The sequence below is a fragment of the Xiphophorus maculatus genome, chromosome 3 (genome assembly GCF_002775205.1).
Source record: "Xiphophorus maculatus strain JP 163 A chromosome 3, X_maculatus-5.0-male, whole genome shotgun sequence".
In the NCBI taxonomy this organism is placed as follows: domain Eukaryota; kingdom Metazoa; phylum Chordata; class Actinopteri; order Cyprinodontiformes; family Poeciliidae; genus Xiphophorus; species Xiphophorus maculatus.
This window is the reverse complement of record NC_036445.1, coordinates 29,131,215-29,158,989: the sequence shown is the minus strand read 5'-3', so window position 1 is coordinate 29,158,989 and position 27,775 is coordinate 29,131,215. Positions and strand designations below refer to the sequence as shown.

The window sequence follows — 27,775 nt, the reverse complement described above, 5'->3', positions numbered from 1 at the left end:
TAGGTTAACGCATGCTCCAGGTTAAGCAGACAGATTGAACAAACATGTAATTAGATAGCTGCAACAGTAGGACCTTCTTGTTTCTTTCTTCTTAACTTTAAACAACATTGTGTTCAAAGGCAAGCACCAGTGCAGCAAAGTAAAGGCGCGATGAAACAGAATACGACAGCTTGCTGCTGAAAGCTCCCGCATAATGGGAATTAAAAACGTCTGTCAATAGCTCTGCAGAAAGAGAGGGTGGCTTTTATGAGCAGCTCAAAAGCCCCCCACCTCCCCTCTCTCCCCGGTTCAGCCCAGTCCTGCAGGACTGCACACACTTTCTCATGAGATAGTGTCCAAATACTTTGATGTCAGCGAGGAAAAACTGCATAAAATAATTGCAATAATCTGGAGAACACATGGCTGCTGCACCAGCTAATTCTTCCCCCTGTGTGAATGACTACAGAACCAATGTTTATAATTATGAGGCGGATCTCCAATTCATCCAGGCCGCCAAGTGTATTTACACAAGGTGACATTTCTCTGTGAGAATTTCTTTCCACATTCTCCTCCTTGACTAAAGAACTAACATTGCAGAGCTAACCCATGTGCCATCCAGTTCTACTGGAGATGCTATTCATTTGGAAAAGGTGGAAAGACCAGAGACAAAAATAAAATTAAAGAAAAAAAACTAATCAGTAGATTTGCAGGAATCACCAGTCAAAGCAGGCAAAACAAGCTATGATATGGCTCGTCCATGGCATATAGGTAGCATTGCCATAACATTTAGGAAAGGTGTTTTGTATTATACAAAAAAATGCTGAGTTCACTTTAGAACCAGGAGACCTACACATTTTGAAAACATAGAACACAAATAAATCAAAATTGGTCTTTTGGTTGTTTTTAGGAGCATGTTTGTAATTTTAATAAACTTTTCTGACATAAAAACAACCTTTGGAACTACACCTCTTGATTATGCTGAATGGATGTTCAGCTGCCTAACGGCAACAGAGAAAAGGATGAAGCGATCCTCATCTGCTTTTTTTAATGACACTCCTAGAACTATATATAATCTTACCAAAGTTCACCTTTATATTTGGTCTTAAATTGGATATAGTATATCTGATGTTCTTTAAACTGCTCACAGTCTGAACGGTTTACACAAGGTGACATTTCTCTGTGAGAATTTCTTTCCACATTCTCCTCCCTGACTAAAGAAGTCCATCCAACTTTTACACCACTGAAGTGAGAAAGAGTTACAGCTTTGAATACTGTAGGAGGCAGGCAGTGGCAAAATCAAAACAAAGATGGCAGATAGAATTGATATGATGACACACTTTATGCAATGGCTGTCACAATACCTCTAGCAGAGGAAGCAGCTAACTAAGGTCACTGCAGCTGTTTTTGAGTCTACAATTTCTCAGATAAGAAAATTTGTTGTTTTAGTCTACGTTTTACTTTTTAACATCTGCTGAGCTCAATCAGCAGCATTATTAATTAAGTTTTTCTACCCTACCTGTACTGGTTCCTAGAACCAACCCATCAACTTCTAAGGATAGAGTTAAAATGTTCCTTCTTGATAAAGCTAGAGGCTAAAGCCTGAACCACTCCATCACTCCATCTTGTTGAGTCACAAATCTGTTGGTCATCTGTCTCTCTTGTAGGTGAAAACACTAAGGCTACTGCTGTTATTAATTATATAACACTCATCTGACATAGAATTCATTCTCTATCTTCTCAAACTCCCAGTTTGTTCAGACTTTGACTAATATTTGCCTGGCTTCCATTATTGATGATGACAAACAGATAATGTAAACCAGAATATTTCCATAACCCAACTGGGTTTGTTGGATAACAACCAAGAAAAAAGCTATGATGAACAACTGACCGGGTTGAATGTTTGAAATGTTTACCTTGACATGCTCACAGATCACAAAAATATACAAGATTTTCTAATATGTTGATAAAACACTTCTAACAACATGTTCAATTTAAACATTTTTCGGAGCAAAAACGGTTGAATTTCTTGGCGACCTCTCTCTTTTAAAGTTCTTTGTTCTGAAGCTTTCTTTTTAAAACATAATACAGAAAACAGAAAAACCCACTTCTTATATCCTAAACCTAAACATTGCAAACATGTTGAAAAGAGTTGGTCAACAGTTGGTATTGTGATATGCCACAAACCCCAAAGAAGACAAAGAAGGCAGTATTTTGGTTTAGCATACCAAAGAGAGAACTTAAAAGGTTTATTATTTATGGATATGCAGAAGGTTTTCTTTCTTCTTTCTTTTTGTTTTTGATTAAACAACTCTGAGTGGATGCTGTTGAAAGTTAGACATCAGCTAGCCTTTGGCATCTTGAATTACTTTTGCCTTACTCACCCTATAAAAGCCTTTGTCTTGTTTAATATGTTTAACTACTTTTGGACGATTGGGAGCAAATAGCTCCTGTATGCCAGGCTCCTGGAAAACCACAACTCTGCTCTGAAAATACAGTCCTCAAATATCATAATGCCAAAGTTTGTGACCGCTACGGCTGACATCTATACAGAAAACCATTCATGGGGGAGAAAAGGGCTAGAGAAAAAAAGGCATCCAATTATTAAAGAAATTACACAGAGGAGGATTCAAAATCAAAACCATAACCCCCCCCCCAAAAAAAAAAAAAAACAACAAATCTTCAAGAGTTTGCATGGCAAGTTGAAAACTGGGCTGGAACTTGTTTTTATTAGATGGAAAAAATAAAAAAGATCAGAAAGTCACGACGCTGACATGACAATCCTCTGTACCACCGCAGAGGAAGGATTATACCCCCCGCTGAACTCTGAAAAACAAATTGGACAGAAGAGCATGTTGTGCATTAAGAAACTGCAGTGTGACACTGAGAAACTGAGTGAGGGATGATGAAGAAAAAGGGAAACAAGCAGGGCTTCTGTTCAGCAGAAAATCTGTACAGAATCCAGCCCAGGTGCAAAGAATTAGAGGAGATGGCACATCAAACAGAGATGTGTGCTCTGTCTTTTCTGTAGCCCGGGTGGCAGGAAACGCTCTACAGCATTGTGTAAGCTGACCAGAGACAGACAGACAGACAGACAAGAGGTAGCAACAAGAAGACCACAATGAGAGAGGAGAAGTGGACAGCAGACGCAGGAAATGTTCAAAAGCATCCTGCAGAGATGTGGAGAGATGAGCTGAGTGGGAATTGAAGCAATTTTAAAGTAAGAACAGAACCAGAGGAAAGTATAGAAACTCAATGAGAAGTTCAAAATTGTCAACACTGGGCTCAAAAACGCTACATTTTTGGGTCGCAAGCCGTTGCCTAGTAGTATGTATATTCTATTAGTAGAAGAACATGTTAATGTGAAAGTAAAATAATAAATAGATCTCAGATTTTGTGATTTTTTTTCTTTTAACAGGGATTTATTACGTATTTTACACACATGTAGTGCAATTTTATAGCACAATAAGTTAACTATCTTCAGTTGTTATGAAAATTATATCAAATATCAAACATAAAAGACATTTAACTTTGCAACCCGATAGCTTGAAAATGACCTCTGTCTCTTTAAGAAGCTCCCGTTCTTTCCAACACTCCCCTTTCAGCACATCATCACAGCAATGCTCCTTCATGATGAGTGGGTCCTACTCACAAACAAGTAAAGGCAGGTCTGTGTGTGGCTGACTTCTACTCGCTGTGTTCAGCCAGCATTCAGGCACTATATTCATTTCTATATGTAATATTATATGTAAATCTTTCATCCCCCCCCTGTGCTCACTGCTGAACATATGCCCATCATCTGGATCTCTCAATAAATCTTCACTCAGCCATCTGCTCATTGAAAAAGAAAGAATCAAATGTGGCTTTTAAACACTAGCTGTACCATTCTACCACCAGGCTGCATATAATGGATGGAAACCTACCGCCAAGAAAAAAAAAAGAAAGAAAAAAAAATCTTTGAAGCTTTTCAAATGGCTTTAGAGCTGTTAGAAGTGAATGTAAAAATATTAAGGCGGACACATTCCCTGGCCTTACATCATTACTGAGGAACTGATGTAGGTTCTGCCATCTTTTAGGCATTTTATATGGGAATAGGCATATGGAGGAAAGCATTTTTGGTGGAGTTAATATATTTTCTTTCAGCTACATGTGCATAACTGGAGCTGTGAAATGATAAATGGATAGGCTGGGTGTGCAGACCGGAGTGCTGCTTTGTGTATGTGTTTGTGTGCGTGGGATAAGTTATGGAGAGAAGAAAGGAGACCACCGCAGTTGAGTTGTCTACACTGCGGCTTCGCATTTCCCTCAAACCTGCAGCTGAAGTGATTTGAATGAGATTCTCTCATACACACTGAGCACCCTGCTGTAAACTTTCCTAATCTTGATCCCATCAATAAAAAAACTCTGGGGACCTCAACAAGAAAGAAAGCAAAGGAAATACACTGCGGTGCAAAGATTAATCCAACACATCGGGCCTCCTTCTATATATTTAAAAGTTTTTTTTCGTGCTAAGGTACATGGTGAAAAAGAATGCAAGACAACACAGAGCAAATAATAAAAAGAAAAGAAAAGAAAGCCAGGCTCTTGGTTCTTTTATGTCTGGTTGGGCCCCCTTGGTTTGTAATGTGCCTGTAGTTACACAAGCATTAGGCAATTATGCCACTGGTTTCTCACCCGCTTTCCCGAGCCACAGAAGAGCTTGTGGTTTCACACATGGACATTAGAAAATGTCGCAACATTCCTCTGTTTTTCAAGCAACCTCCTTCTTCCCCTCATCCGTATGTTTATGCAGCTACACATTCATGTCTTTGGTCTTATAGATGATGTTTGTTTTCTTGGCGAGACACCACTGTCCATACCAACAAAGACAACCAAGATGGGAAGATGTTTTTCTTTCATTTCTGTAATGGTGACACAAGCCAGGAGTACAGCACTCTCAGTGTTGATTCAAATTTGAGAAATGCAAATTTATTGTATTTCACAACAGAGGAAGCTAAGATGGAACTGATTTTACAAAATTATTAGGTTTACCTATAATGTTGAACAAAATCTTGCTGTCATAAGAGAAATACTGTTTATTATAGGAGATCTTGTGTCACTTCCTATAATGCTTGCAATAAGAGCTTTTAAGGATTCTTACTCTCTCCATATTTTCTCAAGTTGCTACTGGTTTGCTTTGTAAATTCGCAAATGAAATCCACTGATCAAGGTGCAGCATATGTGACCTCTTTTTCTGGATTCTCCTAACAGCCCAGCAGACCTCCTCTGCTGTGTAAAAAGATTATCTCAGCTTCAAACCAACCATGCAGGATGCCAGAACATCAACATGTCATGAGCTGGAAGGAAATGAACTACTGATACACAATGCACAAAAAAGGAGTTTGGACACACACACACACACACACAAATTTAGCCACACACATTTTCAAACAGTAAAACTGGTAGAATATGTATTTCACAAGCTGCCATCTGGAAACAAACCTTCAGAGGTTGGGTGTATTCTTAGAATCCTGATATCCTGCCTAAGGATGAGCCGTTTCCAATCATACACAAGTACGACCAACAAAGATCAAGCCCGGGGCCGTGTGGTCAACCCATGGATTGAGCTCTTTTATGTGTGAAGGACATGTGAGCGCTGATCCCTCTTGCCTCTGTCACCACAGATCTCGACCTGACTGACAGCAGCATGCCAAAACACAAGAGCAGTTTCCTGAAAGCTCCAAGCAGAAGTCTGCATGTGTGGCCTGGAGAATTCAACTTCTCTTTCAACAGCAACACACAACCACATGATGAGGAAAAGAGGGAAATTGCTAGCATTGTGCTGCTCCTGTTTTGAAATGAGGACAATCAATGAGTTACATAGGTCTGTATGTACTTTAATTCAGTTCCCATCTGGCACTATCCTACTGTTTTAGGATGAAACTTTACTGTTTTATCCTAAAACAGATCAACAAGGAAATGACATTTCAGAAGAAATTAAACATATTTTTTTAGATGGGTTTCAGGGTGAAAATTTCGCAGTTGCATATTCATGTGGACAGAGAAAGCAATAACATATTAGCTCAACCTCTAATCTGATGTATAAACCAAAACTCGTCATCCATAACAACGACGATGAATTTGTTCGTCTTGTAGCTTATTGGTTTAATAATCCAATGTGACCTGGAAAAGAAGCTCCACTTCTCCGTTACGCCACACAAAAACCTTCTCTTGGGCTTTGCTGTTTGCCTTTCTGGTTTTCTTGTTCTGTTTACCAATAACCTGTATTCTATGTGTAGCGCCACTTACAGGCCTGGGGTAGAAAAATAGCGTTTTGGGTCGTTCCCTCTTTGCAGATGAAGACATTTCCGGGAACGCCCCGTGTGGACACGGTTGTTTGTGAATCCAACAATTTAGAAAAAAAAAAAACTTGTGGGCGGGGCCTAAAATAGAAAGACGCATTTTTTTTTATAAGAAGGAAATGTGTGTACTGACTACTTTGCAGATGGTCCTAGAAAAAACAAAACGTAGATATTTCACTTTCGCAACAGACCGGTACATCCTTTTACTCCTTTTTGGATTTCTAAGCTATCTCAAAGACTTTTAGGGTATATTTTAAAGTATTTTTACCATAACCAATTTGTTTTAATATTTACCCACTGTTTTCTTTGCCGGTCTAGAATCTGTTTACATTTGTACATGTCTGAAATAAGTTAAATGACTTAAAATTCTAACTAATTTATAACCCACTTTTTCCTCCATGGTTACTCTTATTACCACTTTTATTCACTCCTCCCTTTTTCTACACAGTAAACCTGAGTGCTACACAAAACGTAGCCATAAAAATGCACAGCAGAACGAAGGCTGAGGTTCTCTTCATCCCAATTCCCCAAAACCTCTAACTGCTGGGCACAGAGTACAAGTGTTGTGGTGCAATCTTCTCACAAAGCAGAGGCCCTGAGAATAACATCACACAGGCCACAGAAATTTATGGAATGAACCGCAGGCTGTACACAGAAGTCAGTAGACACCACAACACAGCACACACGATGCTGTATACAGGCTCATGTTCATTACTAGAACCAGCAAGTTGAAATGTAGAGCTGTGGTCAAAAGCTCACTGATGATGGATAAATGGAATTAGAGACAGAAAGACAGATAAAGATACAGAACAGCCATTTAGAAAGAAGGTACATGATGACTTCAAGAATCTTTTAAAGTGGCCTCACTCTGTGATTAAGACACTTACATTAATGCTCCATACGATTTTACTGACACCAATGGGCAATACATCATACCAAGAAAAGAAGGCCTATTGCCTTAATCCATAGATTCAGATAAAAAAGGGTTGTGGTTGTGTAAAACAAGTTAAAATGTAACTTTTTTTTGTTTCAATGTTTAAAACTTCAGAATTGTTACTGAATTTGTCACGAGGAAACTTCCCAAGGGAAAATAAAGTTCCATCTAATTTAATCTGAAGAGGGAGGTGAGATAGAAAAAGTACATCTTTGTAATCGTTTTCTTGTTACTGTTTGCACCAATGAGTTTGGTTGCTGATTTTGTTCATATGGTTCAGTCTCTAGATCACTCACTTGTTTGTGTCTTCTATTTACTTAAACCTCTTCTGCTGTGGAGTTCAGCCTAGGAGTTGGGACTTAACCTGGAAACTAAACCAGAACATATCGGTATATATATTTTTTATAAATATGACCAACTCTACGCAAACCTATATTCTTACTGACCTGTTACAGCTCTTCATTCACAACTAAATGTACTTTAAGAGAGAGAAACGTAAAATCTACATAAAAGCCACAGCAGTATTTTCAGCGGTTAAACGTAAACGTCCTGTGCACATCACCACACACTGTCCCTCCAACTAATCTCCTAGTCTCATCTGTTGGCTATCCTGTCTCACTCAAAACGTAAATTAAGAGCAAACTTTAATAATAAGGGGTGTGTGATTTACTCAGAGCAGTGGCCTTCCTCATTTCTAGAACAATTCAATGTTACATTAATCCTGAGTGTCAAGGCGATGTGAAATATGTCCTCTGAGTTTACCAGCACCAGGTGTTTCATTTGCTGGGATGACAAAAAGCAAAGTTTGTTCTGGCTGACCCTCCAGTACAAGAGTTTTTTATCTTGTTTTTTTCACAAGAGGAGTAGGTGAACATGAACGTATGACTGATTTGTGTGCTAAGAAAAGGGAAAACAGCTTTGCTGGGCTCTCATTTTAAAATTTCTTTATATTTTTGTCCTTTATGACTTAAATATAAACAATGAATACAATTTTGACTTTGTGGTCTAAAAGGGACATTTCATGACATCTTCTACTCCATAACCTCTGTCTGTCAGCAAAGTGAGTTCTCTTGAATCGGTGCCAACTAAAGTGTTATTATAAGCACTTTATTATGACTCCTGATATTCAGTACAATAATTGCACTTTTTTTTGAGTTTTAAAGTAATTTAACATAAATTATTTTTTAGAAAATCAACTTACAAAAATAATAAATTATATCGAATAATTCACAATGTATATGTTCGCATACAGGGGCTGGGAGTTTAATGTGTTCGTTTTGATTAATGAATGACAAAAAAAAAAGAACTAGGAAAATTAACATATTCCATCTGATCTAATGTTGAAATGTGTAAATACTTTAGTGCAAGTGAACGCAGCATCTCAAATCATTCCTTCTGAGTCCAAGAGCAACAAAAAGTAAGCCTCATAAGTAATTATTCTACATTCTTAACATTCAAAAAGTATGTTTTGTGGTGACATGAGACATGCTGACCAGCTGAGAGGACAAACCATCTTTTAATAATTCATAGAATATTAAGTTTAACATAAAACTAGAACCAAGAATTAGGTAAGCGGGGACAGAATTAACTCTGCAGAGCAAGGAGTGTGTAAAGAATGTTAAATTGACGGAGAAGCAGGCTTAATGTTTCAGACACTCTGTCCTGTAAAGCATAGAAATATTCAACTGCTTTCTCCAAAAATGCTACAGGATCACTTTCTTACTTATAGAGGTATAAAGCTGCTGGCTCACTGGCAGTAAAAAATTCCAAATGTTGCTGCATCTGGATCTGGATGAACCGCAGCATGAAAACACAGTCACAGCATTCCTGTTCCCACTAAATAAAGGTAAAAATCACTACAAACACATACTCTACTGACAACACAGAAGCCAGTTCAACAGCAGTGTTTAAAATCGACAGTTTTTGACAGAGGATACTCCTGTACATTCCGAGTTAAGACCTCTAATAATGTTTGATGAAATACAATAGAATTGGCTTTAGGCCTGGTCAAATCATTTCATCAAAAATGTTTGCTATAATAACCTGGACAAATATTATTATTATTATTATTCAATTTTATGGGCCACTTAAACGTGCCATTTCTTTGAATTTTTTTTTTTTAAACACAGAGACTTAACATTCTGTTTCCCTTGTAGCTATCGTCCAGTAGCAGGTAAAAGGACAGACAGGATGTGGGGCTTTTGGAAGAATATGCTGATCAAGTTCACCAAACCTACGGCCTGCTTCAGAGATAGAGTTGAACTGAACTGCTTACTTTGACAGCATGGCGATGCTGGATGGGGGAATAAGTCACCTGATGCTTTCAAAATGAAGAATTATTGTATTTGATCTGAATGCTAAGTTAAGCCACAGAAACTCTTGCATCCATTTGTTTAACTTCCACCACAAAAAAATATCTGCAAATATTTATTAATAGTTTAAATCTGCCAGTAGATCACAACAAATGTTCCACACAGGACATTTAGGAGGTTTTTTATTGTTGTCATACGCCAGTCAGTGGCGTCGCTGCCTCTGAATTGAGTTGATCATTTAACCTGCTCAGCAGCACGGGAAGTTTCTAAAACAATGTACATAAGAGTGGGTCCTGGGTATCTCTGTGTGTGGCCCGAACAGCTCGTCTCCGCTGCAGCGGGGAAGCAAAGCCGAAGTACTTTACACTAGTGTAAACAAACGGGGAAATGGGGCACTTGGCAGCAGACTAAAGTGAGTGATGAGGCAAGTGTGCACTGAAGCATCTAATGAATCATTTGCTGGGAATGCTGGGTTTTTATGAGGAAAAGAAAGATGAGGGGGAAGATGGAAAAAGAAGGAGACAAGCTAAAAACGTTGTAAAAGAATGGCTGTTGCACAAAGAGGAAAAGTCAGGAAGTGGTTTACCCAGATATCGGAATAAGATTAGAATACTTTATCCTTTACAGGTGCAGCAACAGCATGGAAACCTAACTTACACTTCATTTACGAAAGAGAAAATGTTGCAGAAAAGCTTCAGCGCTGAAAATCCACAGCATTTAACTCTTGCCGGCTTATGAGTAACTTTAACTTTTTAAATTAGAACACATTTAACACATTTAGCTAGATTTATTTTAAGATGTCAAACTTTAGAATTAAAATGTAGGGTTTTTTCAAGCCTGTGTAGAACCGAGGATCCCCTCTGTTAAGTTGATTTCTTAGCGTTTTATATTAAAGTTTTCTCCAAAGGTTTCGAGTCATTTTCAATAAAGACTATGCTAGATTTCCAATGCTGTAACATTCTCCGTTTCCCAGCTCTCCAGCAATACGTACCAGTCCCTCCACACAGCGGAAGAAAGGAAGCTACTGGGAGACAAGGGTGTATTTAATGTAGTGAGAAGAAATTTTATTGGGAACAGGCAAGGTCCTGGCATCGGTTGGCTCTATTTATCTATGCAGCGGGGATCCCCATCACAACCACTTATTAGGACATATATGTGGGTTTAACCAGGCAGCCATTCAACAGCAATAAGGACGTGGCTTGCTGACCACAGTGAGCTGGGACTGGGACCAGTTTAACCAACACTGGGGCAACAGAGACGAAAACTGAGACAAGAAGGAAATAACAAATAGATGTAAATAAAAAAGAGGGACAGAAGCAACTTCCAGCAGAAGGCGAGAGTGAGTGGAAACGAGTTGAAGGAAATGTGAAAAATATATAAGTGCATATAGTCAGCAAAACAGGATATAATAGAACAATTAGAGAGAAAAAATAGGGAAATGATGGAAGGAAATTACTTAGTTGGAGATGTGATGCCCAAGAAAGATTATATGGAGTATGAACTTTGTTCCCAACAGGTGCTGTTGATAGATTCACTTCACAGTAGGAGGTTTCTGCTTGAGGTCTGTTTTCAAAGATGGAACTGTGAGGGAAATGAGGTGTGAAGAGATAAACTATTATGTACACAGGATATGAGGCACACTGTAAGAAACTACATTTATTGGCAATATGTGCTAAAATGTCAGGAAAATTCAACCCTAAAATTGAGTAAACTGGTTCTGTGAGGAGGGCCCGGGGGGGATAAATTCATTTAAAAAATAGCTTGAAACAAAATTCCCAGAAACACAATTATTGGTGTTCCTGTCAATACTTCTTAAACAGAATGTACAGTGAGTAATTATCCTGCTACAGGACCCGATCATAACACATTTTCAGTCCTCTAGCAGGTTCCCAGACTGCTTTCTAAATGACCTGGGTTTCAGAAACGTCACTTCTTACAGCTTTTGGAACGCAAATTACCCACGGCATGCATTTAATCTGGGTCAATCAGTGAACAGAATGAGGAGTTGTGAACACTGACATCGATTTATGCTGTTTTGGAAACACAGCCTGTCTATGGTTGTAGTTGGCCAAGTTTCTAAATATTTAGACATTAAAGTCGGAGACAGAGAAAGACATTTTGCTAGCAAAGATGTCATGGTCCAATTTAAATCGACACTTCTTTCTTCGCAGTGAGAGATTGTCGTTTACAGTGAGCGTAATGTCCGGTAAGCTTCATATTGTAGCTTCCTTCACAATCGAGCTGGTGAATTATGTATGTCACGCCCAAATGTGAGCGATTGGGTAAAATCAGATCCAATCGTTTAAAACTTAAGAGTCCACACCTCCAGCATGCAATCTCCATAGTCGAGGGTCCAGACCCTAGTTTAGCACAAGTAGCTGGTTTCTACCAGGCTAACACCATACCAGATCGTCCACAATACTTAACAGTGGGCATGAGGTGCTCTTCCACATATTCATCCTTTGTTTTTGTTAGAATCATCTCAAATGTCTGTTGCTGAAAAGCTCAGGCTAAGTCTCATCTGACCAAAGACAATTTGGAAGAGTTTGAAAGCAAAGGCGTTTTCAGATGGAATCCAAAAATATCCAGATGGAATTCAAAAAGCAGTCTAATGGTTGTCATAGAGACTTGGTATAAAATTAAATATGGGTCATGGTGTAGTTTACTGGCCAGCAGCTAAAGGAAACAGGCCTGTGTTTGATGTGATATATTTACACTCCTGGAAGACATGAAGACATTGATTCCTAATTGGAAGGTCATAGACACAAACGGGAAGAAAAAAGTGTAAAGAAGAACACTCTACCCATGTGGAAACTCAGTGTCACTGCTACACTAGGTTCACTGCTATGCTCAATAAACTGAAAAAAAAAAAAATCTCAAAATAGTTTGGTACTAAATAATTCAGAATTCTGTTGATCTTTAAGAAAAATATTAGGACTGCTGTGCATTCTTGAAAATAACCACAACTGGGAAATTGGAGTACAGAAAAGAGACACGGCTAATAGAAATATGTTTGTATTCATAAATAGGATAACCAGAAAAAATATAAGAGTTCCGACTATATTCTAAAGAGGAACGGTTGGGGGAAACTACAGGAAAGGAAAAAAAAAAAAGTGGGGCAGAAAATTATCCCCAACAAACAGAGTGCATATTTTTAAAAGTGTTCATTGAAATACCAGCATCTCATTACTGTGAATTTTGCTGATATTGCAACCTTTTGAGCCGTTACCATGGAAACCCATCGATGTGAACACATCAAAACAAAAACAACAACTATATTTTGTGGCAGTCGGGTGTGCTCTCAGTCTCTCTGAGGGAGAGCATGGGATGGAATCTGAGGCTGTGTCATGTAGGTGTTGGGATGCCGGGAAATGTGCAGGGTAATTTTAGACAAGCATTTAGAAACACGCACAGACACATGGAAGCAAGCAGTCACAAAAATTGCTCATAGTCTGAACTTTGAAAGGAGAGGTTCACAGACAAAAATCCAGGGCTTATTGAAAAGCATTACTTGAACTTAACCACAATGTGCCTGTCACAAATAAATAAAATAACACTCATTAAAGTTAATGTTTGTTTCAAGAACGTAATTACCAGTGACTTTATAAAGGGCACCTGTTCAATTGTTTTATACAAATTAACAATCACCCACTCACACTATAGGAATCCACTGCATTTAGGCATCTGGTTGTGCTGAAAATGAAGAATTGGAATAAAAAAGAAATATGCAATGCATTTTAAAAAATCCTAAAAATCTCTGTTTTGATCATTTCACACAGACACATGCTGTTGTGCTGTGACAGCTTTTATTGTTAACAGGTTACAAGAAATGGTTCTATTTATATTTAGGGTGATAGAAGAAGAGATTAAGACTCAATAGGCCATGACGTTTTAATCAAACAAATGAGTAACTAAATCCAGTTAGTTTAGCACAATAGCTTGACATTAACAGTAACTTCTGAGGGTGGATGTAGCAGGTTTGATGAATGAAACAGCTATCTATACCTGCAGACAGAATGGTGGCTCTGAGGGTCTTTACAGATTTCCAACAACTCCCGGAAAAAAAAATAAAAAAAATGCTGCTTAATGATCCCGACATACTTTAGGAAATGAATCATGTGTTGGTAGACGTCTACATTCCCAGCTCACTCTGTCTGTGAGGAGTTTGGCCTTTATTTGAGCTAGTGTTGAAAAAAAAAATATTCATAAAGAACACAGACAGAAAGTTTTGGATTATCAACAGGCACTCAGGCACAAACGGTGATTTTTAAATTAGTCTCTCTCTCTATATATCCAGTATATATACTGTTCAGACTCCAGTAACCAATGGAAATAAACCAACTCTGGTGCTGCAACCGATCTCAAGACAGATGTAAGTAAAACCGTTATGACTGGTAACTTTTATTGAAAATATCTGAGGATGAATTCCTGATATAGAAATATATTATTTGACCATAAATTTTTGGTTAAGGCATGCGAATGCATTTGACCATGACGCATTAAACCAGCAGAACTGCAGGTTACACAAGAAAAAAAAAGGTTTGGAATGTCTGGAGCAGAACATGTTTATCCACTTACTTAACTAATCAGACGGTTATCTGATAGAGCACTCCATTACTAGTAAATTTGTGAGCTGTAGCTCATACATTTAAAGTCCCGCCCTACTTTGAATGTGGAATAGTTATTGGTGTCACATGGAATACTTCATACTGCTTATCTCCACACATAACCATCTTTTAGGTTTACCAATTATAGTTTAAAAATCATATAATGACCAGTTGTGTAGATGAAAATCACTTGTTGAAGTCAAAGAAAAATGGGCAGGCAGGCTAAAAAAGATAGAAAGGAAGCAATATTTCAGATTACCATTCATTTTAAATAAAATATACTCAACAGCAACTCTAAACACACAACATGTCAAACATTCAAGCAGAAGAACACACCAGGAGCGGTTCCTGTCAACTAAGAACAAAACACAAAGTTTACAATTTAGACATGGTTAGTAAAGTTCAAACAGGCTCAGATAACATATGGGGACTTAAGTTGTGCATGTTTCAATTCAAATCATAGTAAAAATCAATAAAAATTTTGGTGAAAACAACATCAGTGCGTAAATCTATCCTTCCAGATACATATTACTGCCTTATGCTGCTGGTGGTGTAATTGTGTGGAGGCGTTTTCAAGGCTCACTTTCGGTTCCAACTGATGACTGTTTCAATGCCTCAGCCTACATAACTAATGTTGCTGATGCTCACAACTTCACTATAAAACGGGACAAAGCTAAACACTCCAAAAAGCATATAGTTCTTGATTAACTGAGAAATTATCACTTTATTCACTAAAGTGAGACAAGTCTTTAACTGGGCAAACATAGAAATGCAGACATGAACACTTTCCTTCTTTTGTAATTGAAAGACAATTTGAAAAAGAATTCAATCATTGTGACTATGGACACCCAGTTCCTACACACTATTTCAAAGAATGGTTCCCATTTAAAAAGAGCGGGGAGTAAAATATATGAGATATAAAAGAGGCCCAAACCACAAAAAAGCCAGGGCTGAGAGAATGCTGGACATTTCCCAGGCTGCTGCTCGTGTACTTCAAGAATGCCCGCTTTTTCTTTTCAAGACAGAAAAATGATTTCAGCTGTATAAATTGACAGCGGCCTTGTAACTGAAGATAAGAGAGGAAAAGAGGGCAAGATTGCAGTGCTGTCATAACTTCTGGTCAGTATAGAGTCATATCCCAGCCAAGCAGGCAGGTTTTAGCCTCTTTGATGAAGTCTTTTAACTCCTAATGATAAATGCATATTGCATTTTGAACGTGTCGGGCCTACAACTGGATTTACACGTTTTTGCATGTGTCTGAAATAGTGTAAGTGAAATTATATCTTCATATATTCCATTAAAGTGTTTACATATGTCTGCTATTTTAGCCTTCGCTGCTCTCCCGTCTCAGCGCTCGTCTCCTCGGGTGGCATAACAGTAAATCTTGGTTTTAGACACTGTGAGGCAATAATTTTTTTGAACAGCAGACAATAAAAGCATAGTTGCATAAATGAGTCATTTAATTATAACAGCGGAGGTAATTACGGTGGACTTTAAAAGGAAGTGCAGTAAATGGCTATTGGGATGCAGACATGTGTCTTGCTATAGTGTCAGTTGGTTAAAGACAGTAAACACACATCGGTTTGTATGATTACAGACTTTCTTTATGACTTTCTATAGGCAAACTGGGGGAGCACAAGCTGCAGAATTTAGCACATATAGAGCACACAAAAGTGTGCTTGGCTTGACAGTCAACATGTTTCTGATCTTGGGGTTATCAATCATGGGATTCAGAAGTGCTATCATCCAGGATTGGAGGGAAGATGCAAAAAGGGAAGACTGTGAGGATAATGCCTAGTTAGAAATGGAAGAAAAAACATAGAAAGTGGTTGGGAATAATTCCTGGTTTGGCTTCCGTATGAAGAGGTTATGGGGATGATTCAGCATTGGTGCTTTTGTACACATAGACAAGCTTATGACTGTTGTTATGATGTGACTTTGTATATGTATTTTTGGTGTCCTGCATGTGAAGTTGTGAACCTACAGCTAGAAATATGAACATTGCTGCATTTTGATGTGCATGTTACGTGTGTGTAAATGTGCTGCATGGTAAAGTGTGTCTGTTTAGACCAGGGTGGAGCATTGTGTGACACGATCAATGTGTAAGCAGATGTGGGCACCACGGCCACAAAGCTGCATGTCCTCTAACTACCAAAGGCAGAACACTGTTACGCAGCAAAGGCTGAAATTACATGGATGGTCTTAATGGTTTTCCAGCAGAAAGTCTGAGAAAAACTGCAGATTATTTTCCATGCCACAGATCATCATTTATCATCTGACAAGATAACAACAACATAGCCAGGAAGTCAGTAACGAAGACGAAGTGCAATTTCCATGGATACCGAGCTTCTTAAAGCCACAGTTAGCTGTACCGGCTAACAGAGAAACAAACAACAAACATATCAGAGTAGGCAGGGGGAATCAAGCTGGATTTCTGTCAATCCAGCATGGACTGTGTCAGGCTTTCCAACACACCAGTGAGTCAGACTGCCTCTCGCTTTGCCCCCCTCCTCTACATTTCTGTCCACTTTACTTGCTCTTTTTCTCCATCTCACTTGCATCTGCACAAAGCATTAGGCACCACTTTTATCTCCCTCATTACATGTGTTTGCCAGCTTCATATCTGCCCAACTGCTACCTCCTTCACATGCACACACACACACACACACCCACACGCACCCCTACACTCTGTGGGGCTGTGGTTTTGAGGCAGCTATGACACAATCCAGATTCTTGCTGCCTATAGCAGGAAAATGTGTTTTGCACTAAAGTATTTTCCTCTAAAGTCCAGATTTTCCTTGCCCTACAGCTTTGATCCACATGGCACAGGGGGACGAAGGGTTGTGTCAACAGTGTTGTGTTTCAGTTGGCGGGCCTGCCAGACCCCCACGGCTCTTTCTCATTGCTCTGTCATGGCAGGGGCACAGATACCACTATGAAGTGCAATTATACTTTGCATCCTATACTTTCCCAAGAGCCCGGAGAACATTCCCAAAGGGACACAGGAGCGTCCAAATGAGGGGACATGCAAAACTATACCTAAAATTGTTGCATGCCTTAATGTTTAAAAATACACCGAGGCATCTTTAATGAATTATCTGTGGTGGTTAGGAACAGCCAGTTCTAGCTTTGTGCGACTTCAAAGCTGAGTATAATCGAGCTGTACGAACCGTATTTGAATTGAGCAACAAAAGGAGATGTTAGAGATAGCAGCTGAAATATGCAACAAGCAGGAAGGGTGACTTGGTGATAAATCTGCAAACCTCTGTCCACTAAATGTGTTTGTGTCAACTCCTTGGTGTTTCGACGGCGCTTTTACAGCAGTAAATATCTGCTAGGACATGAAGTCATAAATTTATCAGAAGAGCTAGAGTGAAAAAAGAGTTTGTCTTACTGATAGATATCTTTTCGCAGCACAGTGCGGGTCAGCGGGTTGTCAGCCTGTGGAGCCATGCTGAGGGAACCCAGCTTTAACACGAGGGTGTCTTCCTTCTTCTCACTGGACTCTGCAAGGATACATTCACACGAAAAATCAAACAAAAACTGTATAGAAAACAAGTTAACGAGTGCCCGTTTTAAACTTCAGCTACCTAAATAGTTGTATTTCATTTGTCTAAAAGGAAAACAGTCAAAATCTTAGAAGAGCCTAATTGTGTTCCTTTGCACGTATCTATTAAATATTAATTTATTAATACATAAGATTTGTCAAACATTTTCCATTGGTAACATCAAAGATGGCCAAACAATGAGAGGGACAAGCTAGTTGACAGTCCTTCCAGTGTTTTTGTGTAAATTCACACAAAATCAACAGATGCCTGCATTTTTTTCATGCTAAGCAAAATTGTGAGTTTATTATATACTTTTCGCAAAAATGGTCAAAGCCGTCGGGTTTCAGTGATTGATAACTCCCTCCTGCTGGTGGCAGTATTGGTTACTTCTACACCGCTGCCTAATTGATGTCAAGTTAACGTTTGTGATCAATACGGGAAGTAACAGAAAGTCATGTGTAAGCACAAACATTGCAAAGTTCTTTGCAAATACTTGCAATGTAGCACCACAAAATCACTGAGTTTGATTGCAAAAAAATGGTAAAATTAACTGCAAAGCACTGAAGGGATCGATCAATGTAAAAAGATGTTCACCGTTATTTAATTTAATATTTAGCGAATGCTAGACAGCTATTAATATTTTCTGAATGGATTTTTATCAATACATTCTGGCACAACACAGACTTTGAGGATATTCATGATCTTGCTATAGCCCAAAAGGAAAATAAGTTTGACACCCCTGCTCTATATTATCATCAGTTTTATCATTATCACAAAGAAAAATAAGAATTGAAAGTGTATTTGTTTTCACGTGAGCTCCACTCATTTTGAGACATAAAACCCAGCATGACAGTCAGCCAGAAAAAAGTCAGGTTAGTGGACTATGGTTTGTAAAAACACAGAAATTGTTAAAACTATAAGAAAACGTCTTGCAGGTGTAAGAATAACTACTAATTGTACAGGATCTGTTAGCTTTAGCGGACCTAATACTGCTTGTCATGGCTATACGTAAAATGTTAAATAAAATCAAGAAAGCCAATTTTATTGTATGTGTGTTATATTACTATACTGTTGTTTCCATGTGTGAGTCAAGAAATAAAAGTGTGACCTGAAGCTGCGTTTCTGTCTTGCGTGCCATGGCAGAAGACTCGGATCACACTGGTGTTGATGTAAATGAGAGGCAAACACCTGGACGTCAATGTGTGGCTCCGCATTGGCTGACCTGCAGACTTCCCTCGCTCTCTGTAGCGCCTGGGAACTGTAGTCTGAAGAGACATGAAGCCACAGCAATACACAGCACACAGAAGGTCACAATTATGATGTGTTTTAGAATTAAATAAAAATACAACAAATGAAGTAAATCATCAGTACAATGTGTAATATGCCAACTACTATGAAACAATATATTCATTGTCCCCCTTATATAATTTCTTTCAGCAGTGATAAGTATTTATTTATACGAGCTGAAAAATAATCTGGTTCTTGCTTCCATTGAGAAAATATTTCCCCAATATACACAAAATGTATTTTTTTGTTTCACCTGAAATACCCCTGCTACAGTAGCCAGCAAGGGACAAAATAACACCACATCAAAGGGTTGTGCCGTCAGCAGGATCTCCCTCAGGTACTGAGGCGAGCTGTCTGCCAGCGGGTCGCTGGCCGTCCTCTGGCTCGGAGTGGTCATGCTGCTGCGCGACGGCCGCTCCAGGCGGGAGGTCAGCTTGTGCCGGACGTTTTTGGTCACAGCTTGGGTGTAGGTAATCGAAAGGAAACCATGCTGCTGATGAGAACCTTCCAGGATTTTAGCTGCCATCTGATGCGAGACAGGACAGATCAGGCTGACAACAGACACGATCACACAGAGCAAGGCAAGTCCAATAACTGTCCTGTATGATTCTGGCTCAAATTCTTGGATGAGGATTTGATTTCTCTCCCCCCCCCTTTTTCTTCAAATGGAGACTTCAATGTACTTAGTCAGTTCTAGAAGGATTTGATAAAAGAAATGATACATGATTTTGAAATGCTCTGTAAAATGTATACTTATAAAAATGTATACTTATACATTTTACATTCTGTTTCTTAACTTTTGTTTTTTTAGAAAACAGACTTGACCTCATCCAAAGACCTCAGCCTTATATCATGAGACGTCTAAAAAGAAAGCCAAGCTGAAGCTACTGACGAGGAAGGCTTAGAGAACAAATTTCACCTTTAGTAAAATAATTTAGCAAGAAGCAGGAAATCAGTCCACATTAAAAACATTAGATTCTAGAAACGTATATACAGTATATATATAGATATATACTGTATATATATATATATATATTATTTTTTTAACATATTTTAAAGCCAATATTAAGTAAAAATACATAAGATACCTAGAAAAATCTGGAAATATGTCCTGATTATAAGTCTGGTGGATTGATTTAAGACATCAAGGTAAGCAAAAACATCCAGTCACAGTGGATCTCATTGTTTAACAATTCTGTTGCACTTCTTAGTAAGATGGTTTATGAAATTTGTAGCATAAATATTTTCATTAAAGTTAGAGATGTCCATTCCAGTCCCATGTACTAAAGTCCCTGAATAAACTCAAACCCAGTACCCATTGTGGGTCTACTGACCACACCCAGAGCGAGACGCACAACTAAGTTTTGTGTGTCCAATTTTAGCAATTATGGTATATGTGTTTCATGTGCACAGCTTGTAAATTTTTAATAGTGTTTGTCAAGAAGATTTTGAAGATTGAATAGTAGTTTTCAACTAAGAATTAACTTTTTGTTATTTCTTTTTACAAAGTAAAAGAGCCAGAGAGGTTAAACTTCCTCTGGCTCACACAGAACAGAATGTGACCTGTTCTGTTTAATGTGCTAAGATATCCACAGACAGCTCTTGCTGCGAAGGCTTTGCAACATTAGTAATCACATTCAAAACTAAGTTCCAGAGGCAGCGGAACAACATTTTCTTTACGTTTTGACCACAAAGTTAACTTGCCCTGCTTTGAAATGAGATGATTAAATTTAAAACTCTGGTTTGAGAGAGTAAATGTGCAAAGATAAACGTTTGTGGAAAACAGTGGGAGCAAGTTGAGAGTCAACTAGATTGACTGTAACTGTATGTTTAGTCACGTATATCATCAAATGATAAAGCAACGCAAGTCAGAACATGGCAGCAGAGGATATTGTGGAAAGTTCTGGTTAGGTCAAAATATGGGCAGATGTCTAGAAAAAGAAAAATAGAAGATTCTGCAGTTCCTGCACTGATGGCGATAAATACCTTGCAATACTGATGAAATCTTTAGACAAGTATTTTAATGCACTTTTGAGCAAACAACATGGCAGTGATTTTATTAACTTTAATAAAGCATCATCCTTGGGCTGGCTGGTCTACGCCTATTAAATGAGTCAGATCAGTATCAGGGACGGAAAATTATTAATAGGAGCATCTCTAGTCAGTGATGATTTCTTATGGTTACTAAAAGGATCATTTCTTTTGAAGTGATAATTGCCTAAAATTTATAAAAGGATCAAAGAGAAAATTCTTGACCCACTGTTGATGGATGTTAAAACAGAGTTCACAAAATAGAAAAAAAAATAAAGGAAAAAGAAGCTGGATTCTTACAGGAGGGGAAAAGCCAGAGAAGTGGCTGAAAGAGCTTTGCTTGCTGACGGGTCGAACCAACACAGTGCGTCTGTTCAGCTTGTCAGTGCAAGAGAGGACCACTCCTCCACAGCTGCCCGAGGTCCGAACACCCTCCTCCATACTGGAGGTGAGGAGAGCGGAGGACATGACACACACAAAAAAGGTAGATCCAGAAAGAGAAAAACATAGAAGACAGACGTGGATTCAGATCGAGTAGAAAAGGAGGAAAACACAAAATAAAAAAGAAGAAGCCAGAGACATACTTTCAGTATAGTTTCAGTAAAAATCACAAAAGAAGTCAACTGATTAAACCCAAAGAAAGTTATTGAGGTTGATTCGGTTGAAATATTGAGTTATGGTCTTATAGTATACCTCAACAGAGACTGAAGCAATATGAGCCATATTTCAAGTGAAAATAGAATAATCAACACAAAAGGTTATGGAAAAATCCTCTGTGTTGCAATTATTTAAGGTAAATTTTTCAGATTTTTTTTTTCTGAGTGCTTATATAAGACCATCACAAGATTAAAGTTTCATCAAAGAAGAGTGGAAGTCCATGTTCTAGGAGTCTTTAACACACACAGAAAATGTTCTTTGACCAGATTAAATTGGCTTGAGAATTCAGTCGATCAGTTACTGGGGAGACAGGAGAGGGTTAAGCAGCAAACCATCCCAAATCATCTTTTAAGTTATTCTTTTCTATGAATTTACATTGTTCAGTAAATCACTTGCCTAAACTTTCAATGTTCGCTCTTTTTATTCTTCTTTTTATTCTCCTGTCTGTCCAGCAACAGAAAAGATGAAAAATCTTAAACAGGAGCAGCAGCGCAGCAGCAGATGGTGTATGAAGAACTAAGGCTTCTATGGCTGCTCTGGGGACACACAGGAGCCTCACCACAGCGCTCTCCTTGCAATGTAGAATGATTCCTTCATATTGCCCAGACTGTAAGCCATATTGCCCTGGCCTAGAGAAACATGCAAGACCAATTTCACAATGAGGGATTTTGTGTGGCTGCTCCTGGGGAAGGTAAAAGTCATGTTAAAGTAAAAAAAAAAAGTTACAACAGGGGTGCCCAGGTCCAGACCTCGGGAGCAGCTGAACTTAAAATTTTACATGCTTCCCTGAATCAAAATGCTGAATTCATTCACCTGGTAGTCAGCCATTTGTTTGATTCAGGTGTGGGAACTGGAGTTGGGCAAACCTGGGTTATCAGGTTGTACTTTATTTAATGAACCACAAACTGACACAATGCAGGCAGGGTCCAGCAATGGTAAACTTTCAGTAATATGACTGAATGTGTAAAATGCTTTAAGAAGGCTTTTGTTGGGAGTTGGTGTCATATGAAAAATCTGAATTGAACCACATTTAATTCAGGCTCATCTGTTGGAAAAGGAAAAAAAAAACCATTTGAAAGGAACAAAATAAGGCATAAGCTGCAGCAGAAGCAGCAGGTAGAAAGAAACAGATATTGTGTCAGGATGGAAATGAGTGACAGGGCATATAGCAGCAACTACCTCCTCTCAGGGAGGATGGTTCTGAGGTGGAAGCAACTTGAGTGAGCTTCTCCAATAATGATTTTTGCACCTACAAATCTAAAGGTGTTCTGATGCAAAACAAAAAAATCATTAGTAAATCTCTTTTTATATGCAGTCTGCAGAAGTTGCAAAACCTTGTTGTAAATAATTTCTGCTTTGTGTAAAATAGGCCAGTTTCTAGTTGACTAATCAAAATAATTTGGACTCTCAACTAGAGATGGTCAAAGGGTCAGAAACCAATCCAAATCAATAACCTGTCATGGTCCATCAACATATTTACTGGCAGTATTTAGAAAGTATACAAAACAAGTGGGCACTCAAACCCCATTGACTGAATATACAATTAAAGCTAGCGGGCTAGCTTAGCCAACCTGTGTGTAGAACTGCATTTATGTATAACAGTATTTTTTTTAAATGCCACCGTGTGAGTGTGTGTGCAATTTTTTGCCTATTTAAACATATCTTTGTAACCTCTCCACTCAAAGAGACCAATTTACACAGTTGTGATGTGGAGTTTCTCTGCCAGCCATTCTTCAGGCGCCGCTTTTGGTAGCACAGCTGGAAAACATCAGCTTCATCTAGTGTGAGCTGCCTGGAGTGAATAAGGGTGAAGTGTCTCTTTTCTTTGGGGACCCTTTTTGAGTAACTGAATAGTTTAATGAACATCAAAGAGTTGAAAGACGCTGTTAAAATAAGGCGAACGGGATCATCTTTTGAACTTTCCACAAGACAGGAAACATCCCTGAAATATTTAGCACTGAATCACCTCTTTACCTTTCCACTTTCATGTCCTCCTTTGAATCCTATCCAAGTGTCCTACACACCATCTAAGGTTTCTGTGTCCATCTATTCTGCATTCCTTGTGACAGATCATTTTTCCACCCTTTCTCTCCTCACCCTATTCTGATACAATCACTGATTCAATTATGGATTGGCCTCCCATATTTGCTTGCCCTATGTAATGGTCTATTCATTTTCCAGCAGTGACATAGCTAAGGCCAGAAAAGATATTTTATCTGTCAAACTTGATCTAATCTCACCCATTGTACACAAATAACCTGGGCTGGGTAATGAAATACTGAGCAATTATCTATTCAGAATGATTAATACGGACTCCAGTCACTGGGAGCACTACAGTGTAAGTGAATGATAGAGATTGGAGTGGGCCAGGAGCCCAGAGATTCTCCACTGTGGCCTGAACATCCATGACTGTAACCTGGCATGGATAATGAATTGCTTCTGCTTGCCAGATCCGTGGTTGGTAAAAGTGTGTTGAGACCACATTGTTAAATGCACGTTCACTGAAATAACCTAGAAATAAGAAAATTGACTAATTATCTACTTAAGGAGGAATAGAGGTCTAGTAAAAAGATTAGGCCTGGCACCGGCTCAAAAGCAATTGAACACACACCTGTGGAGAACAGAGCAGGGATCAAATAATGACCCACAGCATCGACACACACTAGAACTGTCTGAGCACTGACGTTGTTCTGGCTAAGGTTGAGAACTCCGTGTGAAACATATGCAGTCCTGCAGGGTTACAAATCAAGCTGCAACCGACACAGGGAGGTCCGCGGGATGCCAGCTAGTCAGCGAGGTTCAACGCCAAGCAAATGGCCTCAATCACTCTTTGACCTTCGCCGATGCTCCTAGGATCCAACTGAAGAGATTTGAAAACCTGGCAAATCTGAATCAATATCTATTATCATGTTAGTTGTGAGGGCATCCATCGTTTACGACGGGGTTCAAAAGAGTCACGGCCTCCGACGGTCCAACTGAGTTTTACGGTCTGGCTTGACTGGAGTGAGAGACACTTGGAAACAAAAAGTCAGACACGTAAACACGCAGGGCTACAAATGCAGCCAAACATCCTGCAGTACTCTGCAGGATGTTGATTACTGTGATTGCTACTTCATTATCTTTTCAGAGATGGACGGGGTGAACTATGGGATTCTGAGATCTGGTGTTTAGGAGCGGCAGAGTTGAGGTGGACAGAAAATGTGCTCACATTTAGCCAACTTCCCAGCAGCCATGTTGACTTTGATGAGTAGGGAACACAGGTGGGTTAACGAGGGTTGTGGTCCACGTCTGTGTTTGTGAAGGTTTGTTGTTGTGAAGGTTGTGAATACTTACACAAATATAATTTCTTGGTTTTCTATTTTTAAAAAATTTGCAAAACACTTCAAAAAATGTTGAGTATGTGTAGAAAGCGGAGGAAAGAAGTTGATCTAAAACAATTTGGAATGAGGCAGTAACACAAAATGTGAAAGAATGTGAAGCACTGTGAATAATACATGGAAATATAATACATTAGGCAAAATAACAGCTTTAAAATATGTCAATCGCCAAGTATTATGACTTGAGGCAAAAGGTAGGTTAAAATGAATTAGACAAATGTATGAAAAATATATCATTATATGTATATAATATGTCTAAATGTGTTTACAAGACGTTAATAGATTCATACCTGCATCGGTAGTGATCAATGTTGAAGCTGCCAACTTTACATTTGATCTTTGTGTAGACATCCTGGATATCTACAGACGCACTCAGGTCTTCTAATTCACTGAGGACACAGATTTCTAGTGGGGGAAAAAGAAAATCAGAGTTTTGACCTCATCAACATTAGTATAGGATATAAAAATCCTCCCCCCGAAGAAAGAGCTGTTCATTATATGTCTTATCACTATACATTCCAATATTCCTTCAGTGACAGACTAACAGCACACACAGCTCAGCTTAGGCTTCCAGAGATTTTTTTTTTGTATCCGTTTGTGCAATTACCTGCAAAAGATGAAAACTACATCAGGAATTAACTTTGGTCTGAGTTTATTGATTCAGCAGGTGTCATTGGTTTTAGAACACATTGTTGTTATTTCTATTTAAATAGTTGTCCCACTGATTGCAGTTGAATGCAGTCTGGTATGTATTTTTATTCTATGTTGGTATTTTAAAAGTTAAGAAGTTTTGTTGATGCCTCTATTCAGCTCTGAGCACAAGTGTCCACCCACTGCAGAGGCAACATGAGTAAGCATCATAGGAGCGCTTTGCTTTGTGATGAACATAGTCTCTATGCTTAACATTCAAGTCTAATTGTTTCCACTGAGAAAGTCCCACAAACCAGCTGGGAAAAATGGGCTTCATGCATGTGAAACTAAAGATGTGGTACTGATGCTTTGTGGTGAGAAAATATCCCCCACCAGCTTATTATTAATGAAAAACAAAGCTCTTAAAAGTTAGTGTGGATACTGAAAGGATTGAAGTTGTTTCTCTCAGGAACTCATATGGACTTGACATAGCAAGATCACTGAAAAAAAAACTGTGCTTTCTTAAAACCCAGGCAGAGTTTTAGGATGTCATCATTTCTCTCTGAATGCTACAGCAGTCTGTCTCTAAACCTTTGCATATTATAGGTTAATATTTAATGCATTATGCAAAACATAGAACATTTGATGGTTCATTAGCTTTGTTGCCCAGTAAAAACGACACTTAAAGTAATCCGAAAAAAGATGCTAATGGTAATGTTATTCATGTTAATTCAATGTTAATCAATGTTCATCTAATATTTATGATTGTTTTTTGTGTCCCACAATATAAACTAAAAAACATAAAAAAAGACAACTATTAAACACTTGTGTCTTAACATGCACTTTAAATGACCCTAAATAAATTAGAAAATATTTTATACCACCTAATAAGAACAAATTAATTTGTGCTTATAATTAAATTTTATTCACAACTAATATGCCATTAACTGTTCATTTTATTTTATTTATTTATTTATTTTAATCAAACTCAGTATGTGTCTTTCTATCCCACATTTATGCTACATGCAAGAATATAATGTGAATGTCTACAAGATTTCTTTCTTACATTTCTCAAACATTAAACCACCGAATAATATCATCTCGTGTTTTTTAGCTTCCCTATCTTGAAAGGTAAAGTAGTTCTGTTCAGAAAAGAACTAAAAGAATTTACTATTTTATTTTCTTGCATGTTGTCTACAAAAATTCTTAATGCTAATACCCCCAAAATAATGGTACACATGTATAAGTTAAGATCCTATCTTTGCATCCTTTAAGACATTCCATGTAAAAACCCCTTAAGTTTGGTGATCTGCTTGGCAGATGCTAAACATTACAGGCAGTAATTAAAGGTAGATCTGGTCTTTCATCCCCCAGTAAATCTTCAGGAGACAAGAGGTGGTTTGCTTGGGATTCATCATCCACCTATTTATTTGTCTTTTCCCTCATGCCAACGTCTTTTCAGCAGCGTTTCCATACTGAGTGCAAAACATTTTCCTAAAAAGTCCAAAGAATCACTTGATGAAGTTAAATAAGTAATGCAATTATTTTTCAGTCTACAAACTGTGGCATGTTACTGCATCCAAAGGCTGACCTTCCCAAATGTGAATGAATTTGGTGTACAAATAACAAAAGCTAAAAAATGATCAGAAAATGTAAATATTATGTTTTTAACAGCAACCGCCAGAATATTTCACATTATCAGCCTATTAGTCTCACATCTCTTCCTCTGTTTTTTTTTCAGGGTTTTAGGTCAGGTCAGTTTTCTGAAAACACTACAGCAGGACTTGGTATTTTTGGCATGTTTTGGTATTAATGCGTTACTCTTATATGAACACTTTTTTTCAGAAACAGGAATAGTTGTCCAAGTCATTTGTGAGTTATTATGTTTGTCATTTTTCTTTGTAAAAAGATATATTTGCCATCTTCTTGCGTCACAGTGAGTTTCATTACATATGAAACAAGCCCTGTTATCTGCATGAGGACAGATCATAAAACCAAGTGCTTTTCTTTTTATAAACATCTAGTGTTTATTTAGGTTAAGTCTAGAAAGCCTGTCTTTATTCTTTTTTCATCAG

At 38.3% G+C, this 27,775-nt stretch overlaps 1 protein-coding gene across 2 annotated transcripts in view; it reads right to left on the bottom strand.

Annotated features, from left to right (window-relative positions):
* The window catches only part of vps13b (vacuolar protein sorting 13 homolog B), a 301,790-nt gene that overhangs the window by 132,314 nt on the left and 141,701 nt on the right, over positions 1–27,775 (bottom strand). Inside the window, exons 27-31 of one of the 2 annotated variants that reach the window (XM_023331569.1) lie at positions 25,361–25,475; positions 22,253–22,322; positions 19,259–19,531; positions 18,827–18,983; positions 17,565–17,676 (exon numbers count right to left, since the gene is read on the bottom strand). In XM_023331569.1, coding sequence (XP_023187337.1) covers positions 17,565–17,676; positions 18,827–18,983; positions 19,259–19,531; positions 22,253–22,322; positions 25,361–25,475 — 727 coding nt within the window. Of the gene's footprint in view, positions 1–17,564; positions 17,677–18,826; positions 18,984–19,258; positions 19,532–21,336; positions 21,479–22,252; positions 22,323–25,360; positions 25,476–27,775 lie in introns of both variants that reach the window. The other variant, XM_023331568.1, reaches the window with a different exon arrangement.